At 53.4% G+C, this 11,219-nt stretch overlaps 1 protein-coding gene across 1 annotated transcript; it reads left to right on the top strand.

Annotated features, from left to right (window-relative positions):
- The first annotated feature begins 1,776 nt into the window (after window positions 1–1,776).
- Window positions 1,777–10,382, top strand: Gdf11 (growth differentiation factor 11). Its single transcript, XM_051170672.1, has 3 exons — window positions 1,777–2,206; window positions 6,913–7,310; window positions 7,913–10,382. The coding sequence occupies exons 1-3, from the start codon at window positions 1,777–1,779 to the stop codon at window positions 8,291–8,293; spliced, it is 1,209 nt and encodes a 402-aa protein (XP_051026629.1). The 3' UTR covers window positions 8,294–10,382.
- The last annotated feature ends 837 nt before the right edge of the window (window positions 10,383–11,219 follow it).

The raw sequence follows: 11,219 nt of genomic DNA, 5'->3' as shown, positions 1-11,219 counted from the left end.
AAAACATTTTCAGTTTGCCAAGGGATCTCTAGAGAGACACGAGTCAAGGAAAAGAGCTCTCTGGAGGCTGAGGCAGGAGGGTAACTGAGTTTGAGGCCAGCCTGGGATGCATTTGACACGCGCGCACGCCTCAGAGAATCAGAGAAGGAAAGGAGAATAGGGACAAGGAGTGAACGGAGGTTTGGGGGAGGTGGAGAAGGAGAGAGAGAAACCCTGAGGCCTGAGAGAGGAATCGTCCTCTTTTATCAGTTGACATTCCTGTGTACCCGCTGGTCGGCTGTGCTTGGGGTCACACTTGAAGAGTATAAGGCTGGTCCCACACCCAAGTTGCTCCCCTTGCTGCTTGCTGTCTCCACACCAGGCATCTAGGTGCAGACTCTGCTTCCAGCCTTATGGCTGAAACTCCAAGCTCTTTTGTTTTGTTGTTTTGTTTTTCGAGACAGGGTTTCTTTGTATAGCCTTGACTGTCCTGGACTCGTTTTCTAGACCAGGTTGGCCTCGAACTCACAGAGATCCACCTGCCTCTGCCTCCCAAGTGCTGAGATTAAAGGCAATCGCCACCGCCGCCTGGCTTCCAAGCTCTTTCTCAGACATGTAAGACCCTGCAAACACAAAGGCTTCCGCAGCTGGGAACCCAGAGGAGGGGTCCAGATCTCTTACCACTTTCAAGTCCTACCTCATGTGGCTCTCAGCCTCATGGCTCCCACCCTGTCCAGCCCTTTGTTCCCTTAAACCTCAGTTTCAAGCTCACGTCTGTCCTTCTGTCCTTCTGTCCTTCTCGTTAGTTTCCTTGTCACCACCTCCCCAACTTCTCAGCTTGTTGCTGGCCTCTTTCTCCTGATCTCCTTGATCCTTGTGTTGGGTCAGCCTGATGTTTCACTTTATGGCTCCTTTAAACATCCTGGGCTACCTGAGGCTATTTTTCACATCTCCACCTCCTCCCCTTGGGTGTCTCTTTCCACTCCCACCGAGGAGGCTGACTTGTCTCTGTTACTCCTTCCCCCATCCTTTCTCTGGAGCTCCCTCCAAGGTACCCCTGTCACCGCCTCTCCTTCTTGCCCAGGGCACTGAGCCTCTGTCCCATCAGCTCCCTTGCCCACCTCTCCCGCTCCCTCTGTAGGATTCAGTTAGCCGCCCCTCTTCGAGGTCTACCTTTGTCTTTGACTCCCTCCACTCCAACTGTCCCGCTAGTTTTTCTGGTCGTTCTTCGTCTGTGCTCTGGCTCTCTAGCTAAGTCTTTCCCTTCTGTGACTTTTTTCCTCTCTTTTGTCTCTTCCTCTTCCCTTCCTATCTAGGTCTCTTTGGATCTGCCTCTTCCCCCACCCCCAACCCCTACCCGTCGCTCTGTCTGTCCCCGGTATCTCTGACTCGGTCCCTCCCGGCCTCCCCCTCCCCCTCATCTCTCGGTCTCTTCATCTTTCTCTGGGCCCGTGCTCCCTCGCTCCCTCCCTCTCTCTTTTCCTCCGCTCTCTCCGGCTCCCTCTCTCGCCTCGGATGACAGCGCTACCTCTTTTGTTGGCTCTGCAGCCAATCGCGGCCGCTGACGACACGGGGGCCGGGGCTATAAAGGGCCCGGCCCGGGCTTGGGCCCCCCCAGCCGCCCGCCCCGGCCGCCCGCCCGCCCCGCCCGTGCGCCCGCCGCCCCCGGCCCCCCCCTCGGCCGGGCAGCCCCCAATCCCGCGCCGCCCGGACCCCCTCCTCCTCCCTCTTCCCTCCGCCCCCTCCCCGCGGGACTCCGGCGTCCCCGCCCCCCGTCCTCCTCCCCTCCCCTGCAGCATGGTGCTCGCGGCCCCGCTGCTGCTGGGCTTCCTGCTCCTCGCCCTGGAGCTGCGGCCCCGGGGGGAGGCGGCCGAGGGCCCCGCGGCGGCGGCGGCGGCGGCGGCCGGGGTCGGGGGGGAGCGCTCGAGCGGACCGGCCCCGTCCGCTGCGCCGGAGCCGGACGGCTGCCCCGTGTGCGTGTGGCGGCAGCACAGCCGCGAGCTGCGCCTGGAGAGCATCAAGTCGCAGATCCTGAGCAAACTGCGGCTCAAGGAGGCGCCCAACATCAGCCGGGAGGTGGTGAAGCAGCTGCTGCCCAAGGCGCCGCCGCTGCAGCAGATCCTGGATCTGCACGACTTCCAAGGCGACGCGCTGCAGCCCGAGGACTTCTTGGAAGAGGACGAGTACCACGCTACCACCGAGACGGTCATAAGCATGGCTCAGGAGAGTAAGTGGGCTGCGGGGTGCGCGCGGTGCAGTCTCGGAAAGGACCCGGAAGCCCTTTCTGCGAAAACTTGACGGATTGGGCAGCCGGGCCACTCCACATAACTTTTTTGAGCAGTGAAGATGGGCAGCGGAGCTGAGTGCACGCCCCGTTCGGGGGTGGGAGAGGATGGCGCGTTGGGGGAGGGGGTGAGCCCGGGCAGGTTGTGGGATATTGCTTCCCATCTCTTGTGGGGGTAAAAAAAAAGGTCAAAGTTGAAGTAGCCCTAGAAACTGGCACCCAACAGCGACTCTCCTGAAGCGCTAGGTGGGGAGCTTCCGTGACCCGTGCTGTCCCAGCTGGGCCGCAGTGCCACCTCCCCACTCCTCTGGCACCAGCACTAACTCTGCCCGGTACTCTGTGAGGCGCCCACCAGGCTGCGGAGAACTGAGTGTTCCTCTAACCCTACAGGCATAGGATCCAAGCCCGGTGTTCCTCTCAGCAACCCAGCTGACTGACACTTTTCCCTCCTGCACCTGATCACGCACTGGGTATCCCCTAGGACCCAGAAGAGCTTACAGAAAGAGCTCAAACCACTCAACTCCACTGCGCTTGCGACTTAACGAGTATAGTTAGGTTACTCTCACCTTAGTGCTCTGCTCCCTGTTCCCTATCCTATCCACAGCTGGAACCAGAGAAGACCCAGGGAGAAAGAACTAGATGAGGGGATGGGAGAACCCAGGCATCCGAGTCCCTGGCCAAACGGAAGATGAACACTCTGATAGACATGAGCTGCTTTGAAATTTTATGGCCTGGAAAATCCAGGCCGATACTACCGCCCCCACTGCCTGCTCTCCCTAGGGTCAGGTGACTCCCCTTTCCCTTCCCCCACCGACTGTCGTCTCACACACACACACCCCCCCCCAACTCCAGGGAACCAGGCTTTCTCTATTCCCTAGTGGCTTGGCAAGCCCCCCTCCTTTAGTTTTATGGCTCTGAACAGAAGGGGGGAGACTGGTTTATTGGCAGATGGGTCATAAAAAGCTGGGGGCTATGGGAAATTCTAGTAGCCCACCCCCATGGTAGAGGTACAGGAACCCAGGTGTGCATCTGGAAGATTGAGTCCCTGGCACTGCCACCCAGTTTCTGCAGAATTCAACTTGGTCTGGGTTGTAAAGAAAACTAAAAAGAACCAGGAAACTTGTGTGTGCACGTGTGTGTGTGTGTGTGTGTGTGTGTGTGTGTGTGTGTGTGTGTGCATAGAGATCTGATCTTGGGTTCTCAGTCTCCCTTGTTCTTAGTGCTTCTACTTTTGGAAACCAGGGTCAGCCTGAGATTGACTAAGGGCAGAGATAGGGAAGGCAGTCTAGAAAACAGTTGCAGGGAAATTATGAATGTTCTGGAAGGGGAGGGTATATAGAGGAAAGGGACTCTGGTGTGTGTAATGTGAAGTGCGCGCACCGCACGCGGCTTCCCACTGCCCTTCTCTATCCCTAGCATCCTTTAGCCAGAGGCTTGAGACCAGAATTAACTCTGGTAGTGGGGAGCAGCAGGAAGTGAAGGGACTCTGAATGCACAAATTGGGCAGTAGAAGTTAAGCCCAGGGCTGGCAATGTACCAGTAGGTGAGGCTGGGTCTCACCCTAACTTCCATTTTAGTGCCACTCCAGGACTTAGGTAACCCTGGAGCTGGGTTTCAAACCAGGTATTGTACTTCCCCTTTAAGAGTCTAGCTGCGACCTTAAGAGAGGGAGGGGGAGTAGAGGGGAGGGGAGGAGAGAGAGAGGGGAAAAGGAAAAAGAGACTTTTATAGTCTAATCCCCAGGGACCCGCTTTAATAAGAGACTTGTGCTCTGCTAATCGGGGGAGGTGTTTGTCAGCAGAGATGGCCTCTGCTCCCCTCCCCCTGCCTCCCCTCCCCCAGCCAACCCGACCCCAGCCCCCACCTTTCCTAGGCTGTTCGGCCTGCCCTAGTTCCCTCTACCCTCTCACTCTCCCACCCCAGCCTTCATCCCTGGGAAGCCAGCCCCCTGCTCTTCTGGGAGCCAAGCCCAGCCCCTCAGTTTGTCACTCCTGTGCACAGAAGAGGCCCCTGCCCTCTCCCCCAACCTCCTGCCCCTGGGCCATCCAGCCTGAGTTGGGAGAGGGTGTGTGGTGGGGTGGAGGCTGTAAGCAGAGAGGGGGTTGGGCCTTTGCTGAAAATAGTGCAATGACCTCTCTCCCCCACCAGCACCGCCTACTAAACCTGACCTGCTGCCTGCCACCAACCAAATCAATCCAACACAGATGTGGCCCCTTCCCCTCCCTCCCAGAGCTCCGTATCTTTACCTGCTTCTTTGTTCCTTCCTCTGCACCTTATCGGTCCCTCTTTACCCCACTAGGGTTGACTCTGTCCTACCTTTGCCCTCTTAACCTGCCCACTCCTCTGTAGCCCACCCAGGGTTCTCTATTCCCCAAACATCCCCACCCCTTCCTGCCATCTGCTTGTCCAGTCCTTCTGCTGGTCTCCTCTAACCTGCCTTCATCCTGTCTTTTCACTCCTACCTTGTCATCTCCAGCGTCTTCCCTTACCCTACATCCTGTCCCCTCGAAACATGACTGCATATACACAGAGACATGTATGTGGGCTTCGTGTGGTAGAGATAGAGGAACCCCTGTCTGAAGGAGCCAGGCTTACCCATCACCCTGTCTCAGCTTAGGTGGTTAAAATTACTTTGGGTCCTGCCAGAAGAGTCTAGGACAGACCTGCCATTTAACATGTATTTACTACTTGGCACTATGGGAGGCACAGAGACTACAGCAATGATAAAATACAGTCTCAAGACACAATCCCTCAGAGAGATAAGTACTTAACGGCAAGAAACAGACAACTCCAGCTGGACCTGGAGGTACCAGCATGTAATCCTAGATACTCAGGAGCCTGAGGCAGGAGTTTCTGAAGTTCAAAGCCTGCCTCAAGTACAGAGTACAAGGCCAGCCTGGGCAACCCTGTCTCAAAGAGAAAGGGAATGTAGCCTAGTACTTGCCTAGCAGGTGTGAGGCCCAAGGTCTGCTCCCCAGCAACACACATGCATGTTCTCTCTCTCTCTCTCTCTCACACACACACACACACACACACACACACACACACTCCCTACGCTGCAATTAGGTGTGGTATGCGTTTGGACTATTGTCACTTCTGATCTCACTAGTTTCTTCCCTGCCCCAGACTACCCTCCTGATCTCTGAGTGTCCACTCCTCACCCCCACGGTGCCTTACTGGAGATCTATCAACACACTGGGATTTTGGAAGAACAAAGGGAAAAGACACTGCACAGGGCATGGTGTGCTGTGTTCTGAGTATATATAGTCATTGTGTACTTCCTCCTTATGAGGTGATGGAGAGCTAAGAGGAGTCAACAGACGCTGAGTTCTCCGTGGTTACGACAATGCAACACTTGCTTGTGACAGGCAAGGGCCTAGACTTCACCATACTTAGTGGCTCTGGAGCAGCCTCCTCCCTAGGTCTTCCCATCTAGAGTAAGAGTGGATGTGGCTGACAAAGAGCACATGAGTTAGACATCTCTAACCCACTTAGGTTGGGAGAAGCTGTGCATAGCGGCACATGCTGAAGTCTCAATACATGGGAAGATGAGACAGGAGGACTGCTGTGAGCTGAGGCCAGCATGGGCTACCTAGTGCCTTCCAGGAGAGTCAAGGCCACATAACAAAACCCTGCCTTGAAACACCAGAGGCTGAGACGAGCTTAAGGAAAACCGAGAAGAGCTGGAATAGAAGCAAAGGAATATATTGAAACCATCCTTGAGACTCTTTAGGAAATGGCTATAATGTAACGCTGGCATGTTATACCTTTGTAAAGAGAGGTACTGCACGGAGCAAAGGGAGCTCAAGGGGGTAAGATGGCTACTTATAGCTGACTGTGTGTTGAATATTATTTCTGACACTCTGGACAAGTAGGACACTCCAGGTTTTGAGTGCCTCCGCTGGCAGCGAGGAATCCGCAGAGAACACTTGTTCTTAGGGAGAGGCTTGGGAGCCAGAAACACAGGAAATGTTGGTAGTTACATTCTGAAGGATGTGTTGCTCTGATTTACTTTAGAAATCCATCTCTCTGGACCCTGGGTTATTTCCTCTGCTGACTCCAGGGGAGTGGGAGGGGGCTGCCAGGCTCCACCTGCTCACTAGATAAACCAGGGTGGAAACGGAGCAAGGAAACCACGAAGGGTAAGAGGTATAGCTTCTATGAAGAGCATTAAAGAACCAGGAAAAAGCTGGAGACTAGCTGAGAAGCACTGGAGGCAAAGAAAGCCTCAGATGGAGAAGGCCCTATAGCGTTTGTTTGTTTGTTTGCTTTTTCTGGGTTTTCGAGACAGGGTTTCTCTGTGTAGCCCTGGCTGTCCTGGACTCACTTTGTAGATCAGGCTGGCCTCGAGAACTCACAGCGATCCTCCTGCCTCCACCTCCCGAGTGCTGGGAGTAAAGGCATGCACAGGTCCATTGGTAGATGGCTCTTTTGTGTTAGGAGAAATGGTATAGGGAATGGTTATACACCAGTAAGCCCTAACAAAGTCACATCCTAGTGATGGGACAGTTCTTGCTACCAGAGACACAGTAGCCAACAAGATAGGTACAAAGGGTAAAGAAGAACTGGAAAGCAGACTGACTAGAGTCTGCTTGGCCACCTGGGGCTGCTTAACCCTTGCTGATGTTGTGCCCCTTCTCTCTCATCAGCGGACCCTGCAGTGCAGACAGATGGCAGCCCCCTCTGTTGCCATTTCCACTTCAGCCCCAAGGTGATGTTCACAAAGGTACTGAAGGCCCAGCTGTGGGTGTACCTTCGGCCTGTGCCCCGCCCAGCCACAGTCTACCTGCAGATCTTACGACTGAAACCCCTAACTGGGGAAGGGACTGCAGGGGGAGGGGGTGGAGGCCGGCGTCACATCCGTATCAGGTCACTAAAGATTGAGCTACACTCACGGTCCGGCCACTGGCAGAGCATCGACTTCAAGCAAGTGCTACACAGCTGGTTTCGCCAGCCACAGAGCAACTGGGGCATCGAGATCAACGCCTTTGATCCCAGTGGCACAGACCTGGCTGTCACCTCCCTGGGGCCAGGAGCTGAGGGGCTGGTGAGCAGGGGGTCTGAAGTGGTGGTGGATGTGTTTAACCTGTCCCCAGGAGATGGGGGTTAGAAAAAGTAGATCAGGGATGTGGAGGTTGGGGCCAGGAACTAATTCCAGAGGGTGGAGGTGGGGTGGCAACTATCACTTTTCAGGGATTTAGGCCAGATAACAGCTGAGAACTATAACTGGATTTGGGGTGAAGGTATCAGTTAGTGGGAGATCCGTGGGAACACAAACTGACCCTCGTATGGGTGTGGTGTTGTCTAATCCTAGCACTAGGGAGGCCAGACCATTTTCTGTTACTTAGCACTGAGCTACATGAGATCCTGTCTCAACACAAAACCAAAGAGCCTGGCCCTTGAGGCCCTGAGCCAAGAATCTGATGAAGTCACATTGCCAGAAAAGGAAGAATTAGGGAAAGTGAACAGAAGAGATGGCTAGATGGCAAGAGAAGCGGGTAGAGAAGGTCTGTGCGTGGGAGCACGGAACAAATGAAGATGTCAGTGGTTTCTGGTCTGCTGCTGCTGTTGAGATGCAGGTAGGAGAGTAAGGTAAGAGAAACTCTTCCGGGCTGTGTCACATCTCTTTCCCCTCTCCCTGACCTTCAGCACCCTTTCATGGAGCTTCGAGTCCTAGAGAACACAAAAAGGTCCCGGCGGAACCTAGGCCTAGACTGCGATGAGCACTCGAGCGAGTCCCGCTGCTGCCGATACCCTCTCACAGTGGACTTTGAGGCTTTTGGCTGGGACTGGATCATCGCACCTAAGCGCTACAAGGCCAACTACTGCTCCGGCCAGTGCGAGTACATGTTCATGCAAAAATATCCACACACCCACTTGGTGCAACAGGCCAATCCAAGAGGTTCTGCTGGGCCCTGCTGCACCCCTACCAAGATGTCCCCAATCAACATGCTCTACTTCAATGACAAGCAGCAGATTATCTACGGCAAGATCCCTGGCATGGTGGTGGACCGATGTGGCTGTTCCTAAGGTGTGGGCTACAGTGGATGCCTCCCTCACAGACCCTACCCTAAGAACCCCAGCCCTGGTCCCCAACCCCCAAGCCCTAGAGCGCCCCCCACCTCTTCCCATGAACACCACTCCTTGTCCCCTGACCAAGCAGTGTGCAATACAACAGAGGGAGGCAGGTGGGGAAGGAGGGTGAGGGGTTGGGACAAAGGAAGGACAGTCAGGGTGGAGTGTATCTGAGATGTGCAAGTGAGAAGGTCTGGCAAGAAGACAAGTAGAGACAGAGGAAGAAGATGGAAGGGTGGAGACAGGAACAAACAGCAGCACAGAGAAGGCAAAGGAATAGAGGCAAAAAGATTAGAGACAGGCAAAGACAAACGGAGGAGAGAGACTGAAATGGGAGTAAAAGGAAAGCCCTGCCCCAAGCCTTTACTTTTCCACCAGCAAGGTGAGAGGCTTGGTATAGTTTGGGGAGTTCCCCCTGACAACCCAGTAGGAGTAAACCGAAAATCCATTTTTAGCTTCTTCCCTCTCTCCTTCCAACAGTAGCCAAAAGCGGAACGAGGATGGGGCAAAGTAAGGACCTGGGTTTTTTTTTTTTAATTTATTTATTTATTGTGACTTTTCATTTGTTGGTATTTGGCTTTACTGGAACGGGAGGGACCCTGCCCGCTGTGCCCCACTGGACCCTTATTCCCCAAATCCCGCTCTTCCCCAATACCAACCTACGTAAGCACTTGTATTAAGCCTCCAGGGTTGGGAATGGGAGTAAAGGGCAAGAGGGCTGACACATGGAAGTTTCTAACCCACAATCACCCTAACCAACCTTCTTGAGCCAAACGGGTTGAAATGAGTGGTTGGTCATGGAAACAGAAGTTGAGACTTAGGAGCTGGGGGGTGGGAGACTCCAACACCCAGGATATATGAGAGCTACTGAAATACCCCTCAGGCCTACCTTAGTCGTGGTATTATTTAGCCGGAGGGCACAGCCTGCTCATCCCAAATCCCCTCGGCCAAGAGACCAAAGAGCCTGTGGAATGCCCCACTCTCAGCCTCTATCTTCAGGTCAAAACTAGAAATCCCAGAGTACCCCAGGTCTGGGAAGGGTTAAGGGTCAAGAAAATAGTAAAGAGGCTGAAGGTTACAGGGCACCTGAATCCAAATCACTGCTCTAGGCTAGGGAGTACAGCCAGCAGACCAAGGTGGAAGGGATTCTGAAGGGGGGCATTTTAGTCCCCCTAACCCAAAGCTCAGGGTGGAAGAAGGGAGAACAAGGGAGCAGAGTGTCTATAATTTTTATCTTTTATTTTTGGAATATAGCAGTATCTGGCAGCAGGGAGGGGACAGTACAATAGGGAAAGGCATGTGACAAGGCAAGTTACAGCAGAGGATGGGAGAGGATAGGACTTTGGTTTGGAAGGCTTAGGAAGCAGGCAAGAGATTAGTTGCCACTTCAAGTCACTAACTAGGCCCATCCATTCCTCCCACAACCCTAACCCACCCTCCTCTGGACTCACTGTGCCTCAGTTTCCTCCCCTTGATGGATTGAGAAACAGCAGCACCCGCCACAGCCAAGAGATGAATTCTGAGCACTTACCACTGGCACTTTATGGACATAAAATACCTCTCGCTGTGGGACTAGATAACCAGGGCACCACAATGGTGGTGAAGAGATGTGAGGCTTGAAGGAGTCACAGGCTTCAGAGTACAAGCACCCCTCTGCCTCTCAGCTGGACAATGCTGGAAGCCAAGGAGTTGAAAATCTCCACACCCTAACCATACCTCAACAGTGGCCTCTTGGCTCCAGACAAGAGTCTTAAGAGGATGGGGGAGGGGAGACTACAGCACCATGCTCACTAATGAGGCAGCAGCTGTGGTCTGGTAGACACAGCCCTGAACTGAAGCCTGACCAGGAAGGTTTACGCTTCCTAAGAGCATGTCTCTCACTTGGCCAGATCATAGAAAGGACAAAGGTATATGGCTATCCTTGGCACCTAACTCCTATTCTCATAGTGAGAAAATGAGGTAAGGTGTCTCCAAGAGGACACTTCCCACGTAGCAGATGTTAGCCCCAAGCCCCTCCTCTGGCAGTTCTTCACCCTTTTTTTTTCTACCCCATTTCAAAGACCAAGACTCATTTGACCATCAACACCAATTACACTTTGGTGGAGGAGAGGCATAGAAAGGCAAAGGGGATGCTTTCCTCCAAGGTCAAATGCCTCTTTATCTTGGAAAAGGTAAGGGCTGGACAATGAGGTAATCAGGTAAACTTCTCTATCGTTTAGAGAGCTGGGGCATTAAACTTCAACTATTGCCTCTACTACTACCAATACTTTTCCAGGGGAGGGGGTCGTCTTATGAATACACACCTGAGTTAAGCCTCAGTTTACTGGTCTTTTCTGTCCCCTAAGAGGCTTGAGGACATGGCCAAGTACTCAGCGGGAGCTGGTACCTCTAACCACACCTTACCTGTGTGGACTGGCCAGTGCTCCTCTGAACACATCATTAGTGTAATTCTTTGTATTTGTTTCATCGTGTGTGTAATTGCCTTTGTTTGTTAAGGGTGTTTGAGGAGTATGGCCTGACAGGGGCACTGGAATGCCAGGAAAGGACTTCAATGAAATTGAGGTTTCCAGGGAGAAACCATTGCAAAAAGGCCATCAGGCAGTTTTCAAGTTATGTGACAGAGGGCAAAGATGGCCAAAGGGTGCTCTGAGTTTTGGGACAGTCACATGACACAATCCAGCACTTGAACCTGAAAAAAGAAAAATAAAAGCAGTCAAAGAGTTTAGAATTAAGTGATGAGCTCTTCTCCGTAACTGAGCACCACACTCATACTTGGGAGACCAAGAACTGAGAAGATGAGGAGCAAGGGAGGAAACACTAAGGGTGTGGGGGTGATGACTGGACATGGAGCTGTAGGATGGACAGAGCCGACAGCGAGAAG

Source organism: Acomys russatus, chromosome 28, assembly GCF_903995435.1.
Source record: "Acomys russatus chromosome 28, mAcoRus1.1, whole genome shotgun sequence".
NCBI lineage: Eukaryota > Metazoa > Chordata > Mammalia > Rodentia > Muridae > Acomys > Acomys russatus.
This window is presented reverse-complemented; position numbering and strand designations above follow the sequence as displayed.